Raw genomic sequence first — 24,698 nt, forward strand, 5'->3', positions numbered from 1 at the left:
AGGTGTTACATTAAAATGGAATATTTTATCATTCGTATCCATGAAAAACAACATAACATGCCGCAAACTGCAAGAAGTACAAAATATTCCGTTTATTACTAATCACGTTAAATTAGCTTTCTGTCGCTTATTCCGTTGGTGAATCATCTTGATTAAAATCTCTTTTTCTGTATAAATTTTATCATAACTCATTCATCAGTCATTAAACACTGCTAAAGTTTACTAATCTCATTCAGTTTAATATTTAACACAATATTACAATAATGTTCAGTATATCAGTGCACATTATTAATTACCGTGATTAGACTAGGAGCCATCCATTAGAAGCCTTGAATTCTGGTTTATGTAATTTCTTTCTCAGTTCAATGTCTTGCTTTGCAGAATAGATCCAGAAATTGGCATGTTCTTTGAAAGGTCATGAAGAACCCACTTCCACAACAGTTCATCTATTTCCACATGAACAGTTGCTTTTTGGTTTCTTTTGTGTCACCAATATTGGCCCCAAGCCACTCACTCGTTATGATCTTTATCTTTAAAGTGTCACCCCTGAGTTTTCCACAACTGAACTTCAATATTATTTCATATACACTTCGTTTCTAATTTTCCTTTAAGTTGATAACTTTTACTTCATCACTTAATGTTAATGCCACATTTTACGCAACTTTTTTACCAGGAAATCACTACATTTGTGCTCTGTCTAGCTACGACAATATATGGGTGTGAAGCATTGACAATCTTTGAAGGGACTCGTCTGCCTAGTCAACAGGGTAATAAAATTTATGACCGACAGGCCTCGTACCCTCTAAAATTTTGCAAAGAAAACTTGTTTTTTTTTCTTAGTGACCTACATATTTCGTATATTCCTTGAAATTACACGCTGTTTCAAAATATAGTTACAAAATATAGTGTGTCTAAAATATTATTTTCGTTTTGAACAGTAGCAGGCAGTTTCCGTTTCCGCGTTGGACAGTTTCCGTTTTATTCAGGAAAAATTACACATAATACATACGAATTTCGCCGGGACCAATAAATTGTTCCGAAATAGACAGGATTCCGGATTATTCAGGTTCCGATTTGACCAGGTTTCACTGTACTTGTGGACTGATTTATAACATTAGTAGTCGCATGGGGGTTAGAATAACCCCCAATTAAAAACATGAATTAAAATATGAAATATCCTGGTTCTATGTATATCTTCTAGCTCCCATGCATCATTACTTGCCATAATCTTCTAGAGTAAGAGATTTCACGTATAGAATCACAAAAATAAGACTGTCCTACTTGTGGACTAATTTATGACATTAATAGTCGCTTGGGGGTCAACAAAATCCCCAGTCTAGAAAATTTTAATTAAAACAACAAATGACAGTGATAAGCTGGAAGTTATCATGTAGTCGTATTGCCGACTTCCTTTCAGGAACGTACTGATAAGCTGAGCAATGTAGGCAACAGCGTAAAAATAATACAAACCAACATATAACACTGGGGGTCAACATGACCCCTACGCGACTACATAAATGCTAAATTACTATATTATAAATTACATAAGTTATCATTGAAATTAACTCGCGGCTGTGGCGTTTGAAAACAGACAACAAGGGATAGCATTAGGGATTCAATAGCTGGCGAGAAAATATTTGAAAATTCCAACAATTCGGGAGCTTGGAGTCTTAAAAATATTTTATGCTCGACCATGCCGAAATGTAGTAATTATACACCTGGTAGCAGCCCTTTAATGGACCTCATTAAAGTACACCTATTCATTAAAGTTCAGGTGTTCCACCAATCAGAAAACACCATTGTAGCAATATGAAAGCGCAAGTATCGATTATTCTCGGATATGCAATCGAAAGACAACTAGCGAAACGTCAAGGAGGCTGAAATCCAATACTGTCGCAGAAGGTTATGTTCTGTTACCATAATAATTAGCGTTAATAGTATTCAAATAAATTCAATTTGTCATCTCGTTTTTCAATGTTTAAATACATTTCAAGGTTATATCAAGATTAATGTTTATTTTACTCTCTAGATTATATCAAGGTCAATTTTGTTTCTTGGAAAAAATCAATACTTTCGCGTCTGCGCACATCTCACAATTTATGAGATACTGCACAAGGTCAGTTCCGCTCCCCAGTCAGATAAGAATAACATGAATACTTATGAATGATTTCAAGTTAGAAATATGGTCGAGCATAAAAAGTCGTATGAAACTTGCCTATAATGGTAATTAAGACGCTCGTATGAAAATTATGAAACTCGCTTGCGCTCGTTTCATAAATATGCCCGCGTCTTAATTACTACCATTATAGGCTCGTTGCATAATGTACTATTGCAGTAACATTTCCTATGCGATAAAAATAGACTATAATATTATTCTTGCAATATGATGATTGGCTTCATTGTCAAATAGCTGAGCATTGGAAAGCAACTGCGAGTAAATAGGCCTAACACTGGTTAATGCTGATAAGCAGTTAAATTTACAAATCCACTTTTAGAATAAAATTATTCTAATAACGATTTCATATGGGTGCTCAACCATTTACTTAGCTGTCAAATACTCACTTAAGGGTTAGGTACAGCTTACAGCAGTGAAATTTTGGAATTATTCAACATTTTTTTGCTTCATTACTTTATCTTGTACAATAATGGAAATTAGTATATGTAAAATACTGTCCTGCTATATGAAAAAAATATTTTTGCGCTTTAAAGGAAATTATTTATACATTTTTTTTTCAAAATTCAGTTCACTGTGCAGTGATGAAGCGTTTCCCACTTAACTAAAAAACTATCCAACATTCTGTGGTGAAATTTTGTGTGTGCATTTATGCATGTCATATCTACAATATGATGCAAGATCACTTCTCTACCTTTGATAGATTGTCTGATATAATATAAAGTCATTTAAAAATGGTTAGATATCAGTATTTTCTCCTAACACAAAATAAAAAAAATATATTATTTATTAATGAATGTAGTTGAAAGAGCATGTTATTTTTTTTCCTCGCTGTTATTTATACTCGCTTTAACATCTTTGATCATATCGTAAGTTAATCTTTGGTTGAAATCCGAAGTCCTGTGTACTATTGTTGGGACTGGTTCTATTGTTGTGAACTAGATGGCGACTGTATATATATTACTGATTTGTTAGGAATATGATTTCGGTGATGAATGAAGCTGGTGATTTTCAGGGATGTTGTGGCCCGAATTTCCTGGCATTTGCCTTACGGTTGAGGAAAAACCCTGAAAAACCTCAACCAGGAAATTCAACCCGACCGGGAATCGAACCCGGGCCCTTGCGTAAGAGACCAGCATGCTGACCCCTACACCACAGAGGTGGTCTGCATGATATTGTAAACACGAGTTTCAGCAATAAAATAAAAGAGAGAGAACATGAAAAATTTAACAAGTTTATGAGTTATGAGGGACACGCTTCATCACTGCACAGTAAACTGCCATCATTTTTAATTTTGGAAAATAAATAAATAAATAAATAAATCGTAAAAATATTTTTCATATAGCAGAAGGACAGTGTTTACACATACCAATTTTCATTATTGTACAAGATACAGTAATGGAAAAAAAATATATTGAATGTTTCCAAAAATATTACTGCTGTAAGCTGTACCTAACCCCAGGAAAAACTGTTGTGAGACGATTTTCTCCAACTACTTCAGTTATCCTCGTCATGATCATTAAATATTTCGTTACAACCGTAGTAACATAATTCTATAGTTGTTGTATAGTCTGACTAGTGAACAAAATGCGTTAAATAAGGAATTACAGTTAAATTATTTTGTAATTTGGCGTCAGAGTTTATTAATGAACAGTATATAATATTAGTCTAGAATACATAGAGGACGTCTTCAATTTTGCGAAAATATTAGTAAAAGTCTCGTTAGAGAGACTTAAAGGAAGATTCAATGTTCAAGTAAGGCAACTCCAGTAGGCCTACTCACCTTGGTCACAGTCTGCTTGCCCTCTCCTGCTTGGATTGTCAGAGGTGGTATCATTGGTAGCCTTGGAGCGTTATCATTCACATCGTTGAGGGTCACAGTGATAAATAATGGAGGACTTCCTGCATTCGCCGTCTTCTCTCTGGCAATAATCTGTATCAAAATGAACCTTTAATATGTTTGATAGGTTTTCTACGAGTATGTTCTCCACATACAATATGAATATACAAAAACTTTCTGATAGCTCATAAAGGTTGAATTTCACGTATGAGTTGGAGTCTCCTGTGAGGTGACATTTATTACCTTTCAGGAGTGTTTGAAATTGGCTAAATTTTCATCAGATCTTAAATCCTCAGGTTTTGTTTTTAATTTTCACTCTGCCCACCACACACGCACGCACGCACGCACGCACACACATACTCACTGCAATTACCTGAAATTTGAAATATCCAGGGCTAGGCGGGTCTCTGTCCAGATTTTCTACTTTGACTATTAGATAACCATTGTTATCAACAGTAAAGTAGTTATTTGTCAGCTCAAAGGAATAAGATGGCTTTGGATCATCTGGTCCCTGAAATAAAGATTAATAACATAAGTCTTCTCATGTAAAAGAAATAACGTTTAGAGCAGTGGTCGTCAGCACTCGCTGAAATGTGCAAAGGGTAAGCGGTGCCGTCCCGTGTGCATCGTCGTGCAGCAGGAAGAGGTAGAGAGTATACCCGCTAGCATCTACGAGTGCACCATGGTGCACTGTGTTTTCCGCGGGTAAGAGATGCTAGCCCCAGGGTGTTCTGTGCTGACGACCCCTGGTTTAGAGAGAGACCATTCGCTAACGTAGAAGTATTCGAAACTTCAGACCTAATTTCAGGTGGAAGCACAACCGAACACTCTAGTATTCAAGAAACGTAATTTTTGTCATATATTTTATTTATCATCATAGCAAGTATTAAAAAAGTAAAGTCAGCCCTACTATAGGCCAAATAGATCCAGAGGATGGCGGGAGGTGAGAACTTTCACCTGTACAGACATTTGGCATTAATGGCAGTAGGGATATCAGTCCTATGTGCCCACCGCCATTACCCACAAGGAAAAGCCCCTGGTAGGCCTACTCATTTCTGTTAGAAGCTGAGTAAACCCCTGGACTATAGTGTTGCCGAAGAATTAGATTAGTGGATAAAATCCATGACTCCATCGGGAGTAGAACCCGCGACTTTCCAGTTTTGCAGCGTTGCACCCCCTAAAAAGTATTTATGAAGCAATATAATCGCCCCATAGTCTGCTACGAAGTAGACCTATAATATTAATAAATTAAAATACAAATATTATGTACTACTACAGTAGAATTCCTCTTAACCGGGATCAAAGGGACGAGGCTAGTTCCGAATACGAGATTTTTCCGGATAATTGAATAAATATGGTATATACAAAAAAAAAAGTTGGTATTTCATGATGTCAAATGTAGAAACTGCAACCATATGAAGCTTATTTCTCTATCACTTGCTCACAACTGAATAAACATAAAAACTGTGTGGATTTTCCTTATTAAAATATATCACACAGCACAAATAATACACTAATTCTAGGTTCGAATATTCACTGAAAATGAAAGTTCGTGCGAACTTCCTAATGTGGCAACACTGACGGCCGATCATAACTAACTAAACGTAAAAACTGTGTTTCTTGGTATTGCCGGTTATTTGGGTGCCGGTTACGAGGGATTTTACTGTATTCGGTTCTATTTTAAGAAACTCTAACAAAAGTGGTCTCTGTTGATCTGATACTACTTCTGCGTTCAGTTATATACAGGGTACTTAATCTTATGCTAAGTAATATGGAAATAATACTTAATTATGTACTTACCAAATCTTCATCAGTTACAATTAACCGGATTGGCTTGCCATTCTTGTCCACCACTTGTGTTCCGATTGGAGCATTTTCGTCAACAAATCCTTCTGTAGCTGACGCATTGATGATTGGCGGATTGCTGTCCACAGGTTTCACAGTAATAAATAATTTCGCTGTTGCAGACCTCTTTTGTTCTGACACCTCTTCAGCCTAAAAGGTCAGAAAGAGACCACAATAAAATACATTTTCCGAATAAAAAAATTTTACTTTGCACTATGTAAGAACAAACATAGAAACCAGTCACTGTATATGTATATGTATATGTATATATATATATATATATATATATATATATATATATATATAAAATCCGTGTCGTTGATGTAATTTAATAATAAGAGAAACATTTAGTTTAAATATTTCATATAAAGAAGGAGATAATAAGTCTCTAAATTTGCTATTCAAGTGACAGTTTTTCTCTCGACTAGTTTTAGCTTAGAGCTATGAATCCTCAGCAATGTGAAAAGTAGTAGCCTACTTAGCGGAAGAAATGTAGAATACGTCCTTTTCTACTATCAGTAGAGTGGTGATATATTACAAAGTGTGAGAATGGAGCAAATAATTCACCAGGTTCAGAATTACAGAAGCAATTGGAGAAGACCTTCCCGGAAAAGGGACGAAAAATAAAATTTTTGAAATATGTGATGAATGTGGAAAATATAATTTTAAAGCCTTTACTTATAACAAAAAATAACTACATTCAATGACTGAATGAACTTGTATCCTTGTTCAGTCAAATGAAGAGTCCACGGAAAGAACAATCTAAGTCACTTTTTTTTGGTTCCATCTGCTAACTCATAAAGTGTTTCTAGTAAATCAGAATGGCAACATGGTAACTTAAACTAAATTAGATGTAAACTAATTATTTCTTATCAGTGTATTGAAGTTAATAAATGCTCTTCTGCAAAATTTAAGAAAAGTGACTTAGCATGTTCTTTCCGTGGACTCTTCAAGTGACTGTGATAGTTGATATAGGCCTAATGAAATATGTCTCTGAAATTATTTTCCTTTTGCCTGAAACATGAATTACAGCTTTGTTGGTTACATCCTTATTCCGTGGAGGTCTCCAATTGAAGACTGGACATAAAAATGCGTAAGTGTCAAAGAGATAAACCATAGAAAACAGAGATTTCTTTTGCAACTATTAACATCATACGTTTTGCTCATCTATGGAGAAGCTAGGCTCTAAATAAAATTACAATGGGTCTTGTCTTATCATTTTTCTTAGTGGATTGAGCGAAGGACATACATTTTTTCTGAAAACTAATTTTCAGAGATATTGGCATTTACAGCCTTTTTTGTGTCCAGTCTTCAATTAAAGAATAAGCACTCTTCAAATGCCAAATGTCATACATTGTGAGAAGTTTTCGAAGATTGAAAAGAATGATCATAATAGGTCACTGAAGTGAGCATTTTGATAGAAGAAGAAAAGGAGGAGATGTAGATGAAGGAATGGAGAAAGAGAAGAAGATAGAGATGAAGATGGAGATGACGATGATGATGATGAAGGTGGAGAGGGAGATGATGAAAAAATGATGATGATGATGATGATGATAATGATGAAGATGGAGAGGTAAATGATGAAAAGATCAAGATAATGAAATTAATGATGAAGAAGATGGAGAGGGGTGATGAAAAAAGATGAAGATGAAGATGATAATTATGAAGAAGATGGAGAGGGAGATGATGAAAAAGATGAAAATAATGATGATAATGATGAAGAAGATGGAGAGGTAGATGATGAAAAATATGAAGATAATGATAATGATGAAGAAGATGGAGAGGGAGGTGATGAATAAGATGAAAATGATATGGTAATGATGAAGAAGAATGAGAGGGAGATGATGAAAAAGATGATGATAATGATGAAAATAGAGAGGTAGATGATGAAAAAGATTAAGCTAATTATGAAGACAATCATAATAATTATGAAGTTGGAAAGGAAGTTCATGAGGAAGATTAAGATGATGATAATAATGAAGATGGAGAGGGAGATGATGAAGATGATGATGATTATTATTATTGTTATGATGGCGTGTAAAAAGAGAAACTTAAAAGTTAACAGTAAAGGAGCAGACACAATACATCTTATTCCACCGGCATTTTCATACTTCGTCAGGACATGCTATGGGACCATTTGGAACTCTTTCAATTTTCGTACTATAAGGATACAGAGAACATCTGAGATGGAATCAGTAGGATGTTGAATCGTATTCTACGACATAACAGGACATGAAAATCGAAAGAAGAAACTTCAGAATTTCAGCGGAAATCTACCACAAACTTCATATTTCATCAATGCTGTACCTGAGACTGATTATTTATAAATTACAGACATAATTCGTACCTTGACAATGATTTCAAATTTCTTGGTGACGCTCGTATCAACTGCCTTAATCTGCTGAACGGCTCCCGTCTGACCGTTGATTTCGAAGTAATCTTTGTACGAAGAAGGTGTACCACTCAGGAAACTGTACTTGATCGGTGCGTTGATGGAGTCCATGTCAATTGCTTGGATCTTCTCTGGAGAAATGTTGAGAATTCCAGCTTGTTTACCGCTTGACACCTGTCAAGATAACATTAAATTATGTACTGGTACGGCACAAAACAGGAGATTTTAAAATAGTTTTCTACACTCATGCATTTACTTTAGTGCGGATTCCCAAGTGCTTGATAAAATGGAAGACTACAAAATATATACTATTGATATTATTTCAAGGATCATGCAACGTCATATTTTTCTGTATCGTATAATAAACTAAATATTTCTTAATTCATAATCTATGCCCTTTACGAAAATTTGTCATAATATGACAAATATTAGACACAAAAAGCTCTTGTAACTTATCAACGAGAGTTTTAATTCTCATGATAAAACAGGCAAATCTCAAACTACTGCTATAGGTTATAGCGTGAAAATGAAAAAAATAATGATTTTTATTGTCATATGTAGGCTTTGTATTCTTACCACACAAGCTACATCAGATCCGTAAGAAGCAATTGAAAGAATATAATATTATACCATTATTACCAATAGTAATATTAACCATGAGAATATAACAAATTGCAATTTATTTATTCATTAAACAAGTGGTCGGCAAAGATTACGTCACATAAAATACAGCCCGCAAAACACAGCAGAGCGGAATGGGAAAGGTATAAGAGGAGAAGTCAGGGAACACATTCACTCAGTGGCGGCTCCTGCATATTTCTTAAGAGGAGGAAAGAAGTTAACACAGCGCAAAATGACACCTTCTTGAGAGAAACAAGCTACAAATTAGCCTACATGCATACATGTAAGACCAGGTAGTGTTAGGGTTGGCCTTCCCTTTTGTATAGCAATAATCTGTTTTTGTAAACTGAGTTTCCTAAATTGTCCAAAATATAATATGTTTTCACTTCCATTCATTGTTGAATAATTGCACAAATTAACAATTACAAGAAAATTCACAACCTCGCAGCATTTTTCACGCACACTACAGCATCACACGTGTTGGAAGAGACCAACTACTAACACGTAACCGGAACCGTTTTACAGAAATGGGAATGAGAATAATCTGTTAGGAAAGCGAGAACACTGCACCCACCCACGTGATCTGTGTTGCCACATGTACATTTTACAAGTTCAGTATCACATGCTTTTGAAGAATTTCAGTTCTTGTAAAGTCATACTACCATTATTGTTCAAAGCTGCCGGTGGCCGATTAATTTTTTATGTTAAAAATAATGTAGTTTGCAGTACCTTCAATTTCAAATATATTTGTACAAAACTGACAACTTGGTTTCTGTCCTGTCTAGTCGGCAATGAATGGAAGTGAATTTCAGAGGCCAAAAAGATCTACGGTACTAACGTAGAACTACTTCCTCTTTGTTTTATATAAATCCAACTTCAATTTTCAGATATCCTCGAAAATTTCAAACCACGAATATAGCTTATATAAAGTGAAATGAATAATATATTTTGATTTATAATTTTTAAAAAAGTTTATATGGTGTCTTTCATAGCTTTGCGTTAAAACTTTTTTTATTGTGTCTCCTCCTAGATGACGTCTTATAGTCTGGTTGAATGCAGCATCGTTAGATGGCAGCGGTAGCAAGCTTGCTGCAAGACCAGTCGGTTTCTATTTCCCGTCCATGCGCTGATTCAGAGGAGGATCTCCTCCCTATCCGTTCATTTACTTGCTTTAAAACTCTGCTTCTTTCTCTGGCCGCTAGCGCGCTGTTGTCTGTGTGTGTTAACTGCAGTAAAGGAGGAATGGATTGACTTTCCTCCACACAAATAATCTCGCATCCTTCTCACAGTTTTCTAGCGGCACATGAGTGCGCGTGGTTTAAAACTCGGTCAACCGAGGTTTTCTTATAGCTGTGAACTTAAAAATTATCAAATCTTCCTAGAATTTCAAGGCATATATTTCATTTGGTATTTACTTTCAAAAGAAGAAAAATGTGAGGAGGACGTTCCTCCTCCCTTCCCTCCCCCGAGGAACCGCCACTGCTTTCACTATTGCAAGTTTTCAGTGCGCAGGGAAGGCCAGTGAACATAAACTGCTTAACTTTAAATGAACAGGTGATGGCTAAGGGAAGGGAGATCATGCCTTATCCCTCAACCCTGTTTGTGTATTAAGGGGTTGACTCATAAGTCAAGAAATGCCAACCACTGCATTAAACACTATCATATACAGCCTCTGCATACTGCTACAACATTTAATCCCTAAAGAAACGAAATAGTACATTATGTAACGAGCTATAATGGTAGTAATTAAGACGCGAGTATGTTTATGAAACGAGCGCAAGCGAGTTTTATATTTTTCATGCGAGCGTCTTAATTAACATTATAGTCAAGTTTCATACGACTTTTAATGCTCGACCATATTGATTTTTTCCGGCAATTGGTGAAATGAATTTGCGGGAATGTGCTTTGTGAAAGGCTGGAAGATGACGGTAAATTGATGTTAATTTGTGTGTTGTTTTTTTCGACTGAGTTTGATATTGTCTAATCTCGCGCTACTTATCTTTCGATTGCATATCCGAGAATAATCGATACTTGCGCTTTCATATTGCTACAATGATATTTTCTGATTGGTGGAACACCTGAACTTTAATGAGGTCCATCAAAGGGCTGCTATCAGATGTATAATTACTACATTTCGGCATGGTCGAGCATAAAGGTAATAATATGGTTAGGCCTATGCGTTTTAAGACAGGAAATTAACAACAGTGATGAAAAATTATTCAATATTAATTGAAGGGTTCAGAATCATAGTGGGCCAAGCGCCATTTACTAAAACCGTAGAAAACAAGGGCTAAAATGAAGTTATTACCAAAATTCAATGGAAACATATAGCAAGTAATATAAAGTATACTCATTCAAACTAAATGATATGTCAATCTTCATTAAACTATGGTATTCACTTAACTTTAACTCTTGCTTTCTCCGTTTTTAATAAATAGCTCTTGGCCCATTATGGCTCTGAACCTTTCAATTGTAAATGTTTGTGAAGTTCTTAAATGCCACTGTGAAGACAACTGCGGGGAAGAGATGTATGAATTTCGAGCACATTCATTTCTTTAAAGCACTGGGATACAAATATAGCCTTCCCGGAGGACTTGCGCTTCGAATTTTTTCGTCCTGAAAAATCCATCGACCCCCAGCCGGGTTTGACGTGATAAGTTTGGGATTCATTGTCCTAAGTAACTGAAAGTAGACTGTAAACTATTCAATATTGGTTCTTTTTATTTCGTCTGTAAAAACTGTACAAAGTGATGGCTACCTATGCTAGTAGCTTCACAACTGTCCATTGCAGGGCGACAGAAGACTTCAGAGCTGTTATTACGTAAATACCTGACACGTTAAGATAACCGTGTGTTCCAGTTTCTTTACTCATGGTCACTGAAATACATTAGGTCTCAAGGCTTCCCAGTGATAAGAAGTATGCTAAAAGAGGAAAGTTCAAAATGCATTACTTGTACGTTCTGAGTCATTTGTGAAATGATAAATGTGTAACTTGACATTTTACAATACATGTACGTGCAGTTTTTCGGTTTATCCTAGTTTTATTATTCAAACTCGCATTTCTAAATTGCAATACAAGCATATATACGTCTCTAAAATGTTCCCATAGTGACAGATGGAGTCTATTAGTTTATAGAATTCATTTAAAGAATTTATCATTTGTATTCCTTTATTTTAGTTATTCCACAAGTCCAACTTCGGGTTTTAGTTGAAACAGAAGCATTTAGTGAATGAAGACACATAACAGTAATATAAGTGAAATTATAAATAATATAAGATAATAAACTCCACCTATATAACCCACTAACTACAGGTTATTTTTAACTGAACATCTATACTAATAATAAATCTGTAGCCGAAATTATTCTGGTAATTTTCGATTTTCCAAAAATAATTGGTCCTAACATATATAATTAACCACCCTGAAACCGAAAATCGCTTTTTTTAAATTTTTGTTTGTATGTCTGTCTGTCTCTGTCTGTCTGTCTGTCTGTATGTTTGTTACCTTTTCACGCGATAATGGATGAACGGATTTCGATGAAAATTGGAATATAAATTAAGTTCGTTGTAACTTAGATTTTAGGCTATATGGCATTCAAAATACATTATTTAAAAGGGGGCCTGAATTAAATAAATCGAAATATCTCGCTTATTATTGATTTTTGTGAAAAATGTTACATAACAAAAGTTTCTTTAAAAATTATTTCTGATAAGTTTCATTCTTTGAAAAATGTTGATAGGACTGATATTTAATGAGATAAATGAGTTTTAAAATTAAAATAACTGCCATCTAAGGCGGTGTATTGAAATAAAAAAACAAATGACTTCGTCTGTAAGGGGCCTTGGACACAACAATCGAAAGCTATGAAAGATAGCCTACATACAATGTTTCTGTGTTTTATGAAGTAATATCGGAAGCTAAATTAACCGATTTGTATAATTAATTATTATTTCATCATTGGAAAGTGTAGTTTCTCTAGATGGACATAATGCTATAATGCTATTACAGTAACTTGTGAGTGAATTGAGGACAGGTAAGATTAAAATAGCTTCTTATGCACAGAAAACTTGATAGGTTATTCTGTATATTCATTTCCTGTATTTCTGAAAATAATGTTTATGAACATATTCATTTTTATCTCAGAGAATTAACGAAGAACGAGAGTGTATTGATTTAGTATGCAGTAATAGTACGTTAGTTTAGCAATCCATTATTTTATAATTCAAATTTTAACTATGCTCAATTGAATCGTGTTAAAATACATAAAATATATATGCAATAAATGCAATGCAAAAAAATTGGGTAATGAGCCAAGCTGATTATGTTGCGCTGTTGTAAAAGCTGTTCCTCCTGAGATTCAAGAGCTCCCACAACAAATTAAAAACTTTCTAATTCGAGTACATCCGTTATCAACACACTTTTTACATAATATAATATAATGTAATATAATATAATATAATATAATATAATATAATATAATATAATATAATATAATATAATATAATATAATATAATATAATATAAACATAACAAGAAATCTGTAGCCAAAATTTTTCTGTTAATTTTTGCTTTTCCAAAAATAATTGGTAATAACAATTAAGAAACATGTTAAAGGAATTGTCATTGCACCAAATGAGTGGCCTCTGGATCAAAATGATCGCATTTTAATATTTTAAATACAATTTAAATTAAGTAACATATTAAACGATTTATCCTTCTATCAAACACGAATGTTCCCTGGATCAAATGCCCTATTTTAATTATGTAATTACTTTATATTTATTTCTAACGGGTGCAGCGGAGCGCACGGGTACGGCTAGTTAGTAAATAAGTCGATGTTAGTTTCAGTAGATGTTAACTTATGAAAATGTAAACTAGATTTAGTCAAGGCTGTCTTCAATACTCGCAGAAACAAAGATGGCCGCCCCAGCGGTTCAACCACAGTCTAGTATATACAATCACGAAGCTCAATACGTAGTAAATGTGCATCCATAGATAGTTGCTAACCACTAGGATCGCTACTATCGCCTCATTACAGACAATGCGAAATAGTACCGATACAGTCTACTGTTCTTAGCACAACTCAAGCTTCGTGAATGTATATACTAGACAGTGGTTCAACCATTCCCATATAGGATAGACGGTTCCGCCATATCCTTGTGTCAAAAGAGTTATAAATTTCTTATCAATTATTAAGTTGAATTACTGAATTGTGTGTTAAATAAACGTCCAGCGTTAATTTATTAATAATGTTAGGTTCAATTTCAAAGGCAAAACAACAAGATAAGTAGGAGTAAGATCACATTGCTATAAGGAAAGTTATGAACTTAACAATGCAAACGCACCCTGAAAATAGTTTTCAGTTAAAAATCATACCCATAACTCCGTATAGCCTATATTACTGCAGTAAATTGAAACGTTCACTAATAACAAATATTTTTGGTTAGGCGTCATTGGTATTTGATAAGATTCGACATTTTTCCGGGGAACACGAAAAGAATCACCATTTACGATAGGAAAAATATCTTGCCTAATTAATCTAGGTTAAAAATGTTTTATGTGTAACACTTTAGTTTCCTTAACCTGGAAATTGTCACGATGTCTACCCTTTAATCATTGTCTCGTAAAGTTTTATTTTTCAGGAACTTAAACGCTGAAATTTCAGACATAGATCCATAATTAGAATTACAAGCCGGTAAACAACACGAACAGCCCATTTCACGACGTAATTGACACAAAAAACCATCATAACAAGACCACGTGGTAATCATGCTTAGGTCGCCATTTTGGTCACTATCGTTACCTGCATTAAAGTCTGAGTATTTAAACCGGTCTCGGTTTAGTACTAATTGAAATTTGGAGTAAAATGTGGCAACATCGCGAAACGTGAATAGAATTCGTGTGTAAAGCAGGATGATTTTCAATTGTTTTGCCAGTGGGACAGAAAACATAATCATCATTGGCTCCTGAATATACGTCTCAATACCGTGTGGGGAAGATCATGAATATTGGATTCGGAGCAAGATTTTGTTTTGTTTGTGGTTTTAACTGAGGACGTAACCTTTGTTAAAGTTCTTCCAATACAAATTTTGGTAACCGAAATCTCATTTTAAATTGTTTGTCATCGAGTTCAGTGAATGGATTTCCTCGCTCGTGAAAAACTGGAGGATCACGACGAAATTCAATATCATGATCAGATGAGATAAAATAATAAAAAAAATCTGGAAATATATAGGCTATATGGATTTATTATTTAACCTAACCTAGAAAAAATGTTAAAAGTGTGTATAACATCATTTCATTACAATTGGAACTTAAAAATTAAGAGAAATCTGTCTAAAGGCAACGAAAACAAACCTGACCTCACATTTATAAGAATTTTTTTCTCTTCTTTTCGTTCGGAAATATTTTCCGTAAACTTCAGTTAATGTGATTAACTTGAAAATTCGTCAGCTATATTTAACTTAAAGTTAAGACGAAATAAACTAAAGTTAGTATTTACATAACAAAAAATTCGAAGTATAACTGAAGATTAATTTGATGTCTTAATCTGAAGTTAATTGTTTATGCATCTGGCCCTAAGAGACATAATTTTGTACTATACAGTTGGAAAGGAATTCACGATAGTTTTAATTAAAATAAATGATATTTTATGACGAAAACTGAAAATAAAACTTGGGTAAAATAGATTTAGCAGCATTATCAATATCCATCGCAAGTAGAAAAACAGAAGCAAAATACAGAAATTGAAGTTTTAACTGGTCGGAAATCTAATCCATGAAGATAGGGTAAGGAAAAACAATTAAAAAGATTTTAAAAGATGGACCTCTCCTTTACAAATAATTTATTTATAAAAGTTTATGTCGGCTTATGTCGTATGTAGGTACTGTTCTATGTTTTTCCTTCATCATATAAAGCAATGAACAATGCGAAGTGAATAATAGATTTTACTGCAAGGAGTAAACGTCTTAAACAACGAATAACTCTCATTATTATCAGTGGAAATTTTAGTTGAAGGAAAACGTTCGTGGGTGGACAGGAAATAAGTTTAGTTTGAAACAAATTTCCTCAGGCTAGTAAATAACCCGTGACCATTATAATCGTTACGTAACGTTCACCAAATTTATATTTAAAAAACAATAGCAGAGATAGACATGGATAACTTATTATACATAGTATTTAATATTAAATGAGTTAAATGTAATGAAATTCATTTTGTTAAAATTGAAGGGTTCAGAGCCATAGTGGGCCAAGCGCCATTTATTAAAAACGGAGAAAGCAAGGGTTAAAGATAAGTGAATGCCATAGTTTAATGAAGATTGACATATAATTTAGTTTGAATGTGTATACTTTATATTACTCGCTATATGTTTCCATTGAATTATGGTAATAAACTTCATTTTAACCCTTGTTTTCTACGGTTTTAGTAAATGGCGCTTGGCCCACTATGGTTCTGAACCCTTCAATTGTACATAATTATTTAAACTGTAAACTGTGATAAATTTTTATCCAGTTCTGTTCAGTATAATTACAGCAACATTCAGTATATGTTCACTTACCGATGCCGAATACTCTGGGTTGATGCACGTCCCATCATGAAGCATGCATCCTTGGTAGATGAAGGACGGGTTCTGATCATCGTCGTCGCGAATGTTTACCGTTAATGTGGTGGTTGTTGAGAATCTCTCCGAAACATTTCTCGCTCGGTCCTGAAAATAACGACAAATAACATTCAAATTACAGAGCTGTACAATAGGGATTAGAATAGGTTTATATTCGACTAGTCAGAGAAGCAAGGTTGAGCATCCAACCGAATATTCGACCTTCAAGCGGTGACTCCTAATGTTCTGCAGGCTAGAGAGAACACAAGGCGTATTTTATTGTACACGAAAACTGGCTTTTTCTGAGTACACAACGCATAATCCATGAAGGACGTCTTATCGAGAGTATGTGGATTAGGATAGTTTATATTCGACCAATCGGAGAACATCCATCAAGGTTGAACATTCAACCTAATTTTCGTCCTTCAAGCGGTGACCCCTAATGTTCTGCAGGCTAGAGAGAACACAAGGCGCATTTTATTGTACACGAAAACTGGCTTTTTTTCTGAGTACACAACGCATAACCCATGAAGAACGTATCATCGAGCGTATGTGCCTTAACAAAAAATGGTCCTTTATTTGTGACATCATTTCTCAAAGTTTGCCCGTGAGGTTCGGTTACATTCTGTATATCAAGAATGAATGAAAGCAGAATAACTCTACAAATTTTGAATTACCAGACGAGAGGGAAGAAAAGAGTTTGAAGACCATTAAGTTTAGGGGAGAGTCGGGTAGTATCGGACAGTGAGTTTCTTTCATCTACCACACGATAATAGTACCTGATTGTCATGGTTACGTTTCTGTGATGTCGCATAGAGAAACGAAACCATGTCATTCAGGTACTCCCATATGGTGGTAGATGAAAGAAACGCACTGTCCGATATTACCCGATGTCCGATACTAACCCGAGTCTCCCCTATATGTACGTAAACGACCACAACTAATATCAGAAAATGCAGGCTCTGAATTTCTAAAAGTCTACAAGAAAATGATCTCACAAGTGGATGTACCATAACAAGTCTTTTTAGAACTTAATAATAATAATAATAATAATAATAATAATAATAATAATAATAATAACAATAATAATAACAACAATAATAATAATAATAATAATAATAATGATTTATTTTAGCTGGCAGAGTTAAGGCCGTAAGGCCTTCTCTTCCATTCAATCAGCAAAAAGTGTATATACATATGCATGAACTTACAAATAATTCAACAACAAAGAATTCAACAGAATTAAATAGCTGATAAAAGTATAAGAAAGTTACTGATATAATTTTGTAAAGGCCAGTTTTATCAGAGCATCAAAAATTATGCAGTTATATTATTTGGTTACCATAACATTGTTAGGATTTCTCTGACATGTTTAATTTTTTTACTCATTTAATAAACACTTATTTCTAAAAAGTGGACTAGTCTCAGATATGTAGAGTTGTTAATTTTAATACAATTAATTATTATGTGTCCAATATAAAATATATTAAAATTTACATCATGTTTTGTGATCTATTTTTTTATTTTCAAAGATACGGGCATTATTGTAGTCTACTTTTTGCACAAATGCATGTGAAATCACTGTGCAAAATTTCAGCATTCTATCTCTAATGGTTGTGGAATTATGAAATAATTTGTGGAAAAACTCCAACTTTTGGAAAATTTAATTTAAAGTTAAAAGTGAATGGCTTACCTGACCTATATTGTGTTAGAACATGTCCATTCAAATAACACAGATAAATAAATAAACTATGTAAACTATATATCATTGGATTCAGAAAATACTGCGTAGTTTAATACATGAAGATATATTTTTTTAAATATTTACGTACATATACCTTTTACAGACGACTTCATTTGCTAACTGAAACAAGCATCTGCTCTAAATTTAGTGAAGGATTATAGTGATTATGCTTTTACTAAAACCTTGTACACATTTTAACATTTGTTTCTTCGTAGGTATCCGAGTGACAATTGCGAGCATACTGATGTATTGTTCGAATTTCAAACCCAAGTTAACAAGAACCTTCAACGCTTCAACAGCTTTTGCAATCAATCAAAATGATCTTACACGCTAAGATTAGCCGTAGCGTCGTAGCTACATTCAATTACTTAAGTGGAAATTTAGTAGTAAGATTTTCTATGGATGTCAGTGACTTTAACTTGCACTTAACACTGTCCAATAAATAACCTGAATGAAATAAACACGGCAGTAAACGCAACAACTATTTACTACTCATAGATCATAGATCCATGACCTCTAGGAAGATGGATGTAAGAAATCACACTGAAATCTTGTATCTTTGCAAATATATATGATGGAATATCTGGAATTGCGAATATAACTTAAAGCAGCCACCAGCGAAGCTCGACGGTAGCGCGTTTGCATGCTGAACCGGAGCTGCTCTTGGTTGTGGGTTCGATTCCCACTTGAGTTGATTACCTGGTTGGTTTTTACGAGATTTTCTCCAAACTTAAGGCGAATGTTCGGTAATGGCGAGTCCTCGGCCTCATCTCGCCAAATACTATCTTTGTATCACAAATTCCATCGACGCTAAATAACATAATGGTTAACGTCGTTAAATAATCAACTAAAACTAATCATTTTGGCACTTGAAGATGGCACATTCTTTGATTGTGCTTTTCCAATTGCTTCTATAATAATTCTTAATCTAGTGAAATCTCCATCACTGCCGAGATTTATCGACAAAACCTCAGTCACCTTTTTGATAGCAATTCAAGAAAAACGGCGGGAAAGGCACATTAACTGATTTTGCAACATTATAATGTCCGTTCCCATACTGTTAACATTACAAAAGGGGTGAGCCAAGAGCTCGACTGAGATGATATTCCACAGGCATCCTATTCACCTGACTTTCTCCATCATATTTTCATCTTTTCCGTGTTCTATTCAACAATGTTCGAAGCTCACCGCTGTGGAGTAACTGCCTGACCGTGAAACGAGCAGGCCTGGATTCAAATCCTGGTAGGGACAAGTTACCTGGTTAAGGTTTTTCCAGAGTTTTCCCTCAACCCATTAAGAATAAGTGCTGGGTAACTTTCAACGCTGGATCCTGGACTCATTTCGCTGGCTAGATAACCATAGATGTTGACAAAGCGTCGTAAAATAAACAATTAAAAACAATCTCCGATGATCTTCTTTAATAACTGTTCTACAAAATTGACTTGACGATTTCTTCAACTACAAATTACAGGATTACTTCAGGCGTGGAACTGAAAAACTGAAAAACTTGAGCGCCAGTCAAACAGTGCAGGAGAATGTACCAGTATATCATTTATTGATCAGGTTATATATTTTGTTCACGATAAATAAGCAATTTTCGATTTAATAAAGGCAACACTACGAATTTATGCACCAAGGTAATAAATATGAAATATTGTCCTCCAATTCTGAGTAAACCATTAGATGACGTCGTCAGAGTACACGTACCAATTCGGAAACCACAAATGTCCCACCCTCTTCTGGGAATACTGATGCGTCATAAAAACCGTTAAGGAAACTGATCCTTTCTTTATAGAGAAGAACAACGAGGAATAATACTTCATTTTTGGATAGCGGTATATAAACTGAGACGACATAATTCAGTTTCCTTTTTGGGACGACTATTACGCTAAATACTATTTTCGTCACTCGAGAGTGAACGCCCGGGTTATTATCTTCCGGTGCGGATGTCAAGAAGCAAGACAATGACGAGACAGGGAAAATTTAAACTTTCAGCATATTCCGAATCTGAGCGCTGAGCAATCAGATGGTATCAAGGTGTTCCGAGTTTCAGCGATGACTTCATTGATGCTCCACCGCTGTAGCAGCTTCCATCGGCGTGCAGAGGTGGTGGCAGTATCCACCAACCTCTATCAGTGTATCTGATTGGTTCTTGTATAGGGCGGGAATTAGCAGACGAATGACATCGTGCACTGTTGTGGCATGGCGGTGTGTTCTGCTGTGTTGTTTGTAATGAACACAACATAAAAAAATAGTTAATAGTTAATTAACACGTGAAAGCACATATAATTTATATTCCGAAGTGATATAGTGTTAAAAGTTGTGTAATCAAGATGTATACAAAAATATGTTGATGGCTTATGAACGAATATGTCAACGGATCAGTTATTAGTACTGATTCAAAAAATTAATTGTTTGTGCTCTCTTTACTTTGACCGACATGACAGTATGAAAAATTATCAAAATCTTGCTAGCGCAGCACACACAACTCGTACAGCCGCCATGACAGCCATTGAATCTTCCAGCATTTTTGTTCCTATTTCGCTGCAGGGAGACGTCATTGATGTCCAATGGTCAGCTCAGATTCGGAATGCGCAGTTTGAAATGAAGTAGCAGTACAAAGTGAATTATTATTATTATTATTATTATTATTATTATTATTATTATTATTATTATTACAACTCTGATTATATTAATAAATCTCTTTATACCTGTGATTTTTGTTTGTTTGTTTGTTCAGAAATTCTCTCAACACAATAAGTTAATATATATATATATATATATATATATATATATATATATATATATATATATATACCTGGTGTTTTAGATACCTCGTATCAGCTGTTTTTCTCGAAAACTATATGATGTTACTGATTGATCGTAAAAAATTTTGATAACCAAACCTTATGTAAAGAATCGATTGGTGGTAGTACCATTTCTCGTAACAAACCGAAAGTAGGGGTACCTGTGGTCAATATCGCCGAAATATTTTGTTAGAAGGTTGTTAACATTTAACCCCTTACCGCATGGAACAGTCTTGCACACACCGGTTTTATATTCAAATGACTTAAGTAGTTCTTTCTTTCTCAACTGATGTCACATAAGGTCAAATCCAATTCTTGACAGTGTGCCATATCTGTCCCAGTATCCAGTTTGAAATATTATATGCTTATATTAAAAGTTACATGAATATAAAACCGGTATGTGTCATATCTGTCCCAGTATGCGGTAAGTTGTTTAATTTTGCTTCTTTAATGATGTTCCCTTTGCGAATAACTTGAGGCTCAATATCAATTCCCCTTTTTGACAACACTTCTATAGACTTGGAGTAGGCAAGTTATGCAACACACTTTTGGAGGTTAATACACATTTTGAAACGTGGACCATATTTCTCCTATTAAATTGAGTGGGAGAAGAATCTTTTTGGAACATCATTTTGTGGCAGTATATTATGTATTGATCATACAGTGCGGTAGAATACTTATTTTAATGTTCGATTTTTCGGGATAAGATACGTTTTGGAACTATGGTTCATATATCTGTTATGAATAAATTACTAAAATTCCTATTAATATATGAATGAACCTTGACATAAAAATATATTGGCCAAACTGTTTCGAATTTTAATTAACTACTTCGGCCTGAATATAAGATTTTTGCTGGAACTAACCAGAGAAACTTAAGCAGAGTGTGCAACAGGAAATTAATACAAAAATTTACTCTTTTCCTTAATTCTAATAAATTTATTTTCTTTCCTCCGAAATACTTCTAAATGTGTATAGTGTGTTTGAGGCTCTTAAAGCTAAGCAATAGGATTCTATAGCTTTGAAAATAGGCCTATATTAGTATTTCATAAGTTCTCAAATTGTAGTACCGTCTCATTACTTAGTTACTCAAAAGATTTGATTCAGAATATAGGTAATTTGGATTTAGAGTTTATGTATAAAACAATTTTGCAACTTAATTTTAGTACATAGGCCTACTATTTTTCTAAAATGCAAAAATGTGCAGAAACCCAGCACTTAGAAAATGATAAATGAAGCCTTATTAGTGTTGTGATAGAAACTAATTATGCTTCGTGTTAAAGAAAACAAATTATGTCCCCTTAATGCAAATGTATGCTTATAAAATGTGTGTTTTTAGAACCTAGAAAAATATTTAAAGAGACCGAAATGTCAAAATCTGCAATTCTGATCAAAACTTTCGTTTCAAAAGAGTTTGAATTTCTTTAAAACCGGACATACACATATTAACTTCATTAAAAAGAAGAGGGCGTCATTTTAACTCATCTCACGAGTCATTACTTAAATTTTTCACGAGATCTAATATTTTATCTTGAACTCAATTTTTCATGCACTTTGTAAAACAAGACGTCTCATCTATACTAATAATAAATCTGTAGCCAAACTTTTTCTGGTAATTTTCGATTTTCCAAAAATAATTGGTCCTAACATGTATAATTAACCACCCTGAAACCGAAAATCGCTTTTTTGAAATTTTTGTTTGTATGTCTGTCTGTCTGTCTGTCTGTCTGTCTGTTTGTTACCTTTTCACGCGATAATGGCTGAACCGATTTATATGAACATTGGAATATAAATTAAGTTCGTTGTAACTTAGAATTTAGGCTATATGGCATTCAAAATATTTTACTTAAAAGGGGGGTTATAAGGGGGCTTGAATTAAATAAATCGAAATATATCCCTTATTATTAATTTTCATGAAAAATATTGCATAACAAAAGTTTCTTTAAAAATAATTTCCGATAAGTTTTATTCTATACAAAATTTTGTTAGGACTGATATTTAATGAGATAAATGAGTTTCAAAATTTCAATAACAACGCCATCTAAGGCGGTGTAATGAAATAAAAAAACAAATGACTTCGTCTATAAGGGGCCTTGGGAAACAACAATCGAAAGCTAAATTAACCGATTTGTATAATTAATTATTAATTCATCATTGAAAAATGTAGTTTCTCTAGATGGACATAATGCTATAATGTTATTAGGCCTACAGTAACTTCTGAGTGAATCGAGGACAAGTAAGATTAAAATAGCTTCTTATGCACAGAAAACTTGAAAGGCTATTCTGTACATTCGTTTCCTGTATTTCCTAAAACAATTTTTATGACCAAATGAGTGGTCTCTGGACAAAAATGATAGCATTTTAATTATTTGGATGCAATTTAAATTAAGTAACATATTAAATGATTTATCCTTCTATCAAACACGAATGTTACCTGGATCAAATGTCCTATTTTAAATATGTAATTACTTTATATTTATTTCTAACGGGTGCAGCGGAGCGCACGGGTACGGCTAGCAGTTTAATATAATTAAAACGAGTATATGATTCTGCTTGTTCGGTATACAAACATGGCATCACCATTCTTTACGTAGGCCAAGTTATCAACCTTGAAACGCCTTCACGTATTACGATGATTATTTTAGAAACAAATAATATTATTTACAAGAATCAGTCACGAGTTGCTTGATTGGGTGTTCTTTTTGGTAACGTGAATGCAAGGACATTCAATGCATGTGTTGTAATATGAAAATAATATAGGTCTGTCATATCTCTTGAAGCTTGTTCCTCTTATGTTAACTTAATAAAGTTTACTCGTGATTTCCGTCCAAAACAAACTATGTAACTACCAGCCAACAGTGACCAAAGTTATAATTTTGCGATGTATGATAATTAAGAGGTGCAGCAAGGCTCGATTATGTTATTACACGTGATAAGGGAGGAGGGATACATGAGGTTGAACACCACTAGGCAGAAATCGTGAGTCAGCGATGTCTGAACCTTAGAGCATGTAAGATAATAACTACTGAGAGGGATATTCAGGAGCAAAGGTGAATAACTGGTGCAAATGTGAACCCATGCACATGCATTCTCATGAGCGAAGGATGCAGGTGTAACTAAGACATCTGGCAGGGACTCACACGGGAAATTTTTGGTCGAGGAATTTGCTGGAAGGCATCTTTTCACTGAATACTTAGTCAAGTAGCTTGTATTGACATACACAATGTAGGACCCGTAGATAGGGAAGAGGAAACAATACAGATTCAATCATTGCATGTTAGACTTCTTTAAAGGGAAGGTGAGAAAACAATTATTATTAATATCAAGAGTAGAAAAAAAAACTGTAATATGGAAGACGGTAAAATACAAATTAAATTGGATTTGTAACATTTGTGGAAATATGTAAATACCAAACAAAATGCAATAATTAAAATATTGAAAGTTAAATATTTCGAAAGACGTCACATTTTGTTCGGTACAAGATACATGCATAAGTTATACATAGTATTCTGCAAAATTGTAGGTCTTTCACTGCAAACCCAGCATTTTCCAATCCTTCCTATTTTCTGCCTTCCTCTCAGTCTCCACATATGATCCATTTATTTTAATGTCTTCTATCATCTGAGACTTTCTTCTGCCCAGAACTCTTCTCTTGTTCACCATTTCTAGTGCAT

General features: G+C 34.1%; 1 protein-coding gene across 3 annotated transcripts in view; it reads right to left on the bottom strand.

Annotated features, from left to right (window-relative positions):
• Window positions 1–24,698, bottom strand: part of Cad99C (cadherin 99C) — a 466,185-nt gene that overhangs the window by 41,823 nt on the left and 399,664 nt on the right. For all 3 annotated transcript variants that reach the window (XM_069832876.1, XM_069832877.1, XM_069832878.1), the window contains 5 exons: window positions 16,432–16,581; window positions 8,206–8,424; window positions 5,814–6,008; window positions 4,387–4,524; window positions 3,957–4,106 (listed from right to left, as the gene is read on the bottom strand). In XM_069832876.1, the coding sequence (XP_069688977.1) occupies window positions 3,957–4,106; window positions 4,387–4,524; window positions 5,814–6,008; window positions 8,206–8,424; window positions 16,432–16,581 (852 nt within the window). The remainder of the gene's footprint in view (window positions 1–3,956; window positions 4,107–4,386; window positions 4,525–5,813; window positions 6,009–8,205; window positions 8,425–16,431; window positions 16,582–24,698) is intronic.

Source organism: Periplaneta americana, chromosome 8 (assembly GCF_040183065.1).
Source record: "Periplaneta americana isolate PAMFEO1 chromosome 8, P.americana_PAMFEO1_priV1, whole genome shotgun sequence".
In the NCBI taxonomy this organism is placed as follows: domain Eukaryota; kingdom Metazoa; phylum Arthropoda; class Insecta; order Blattodea; family Blattidae; genus Periplaneta; species Periplaneta americana.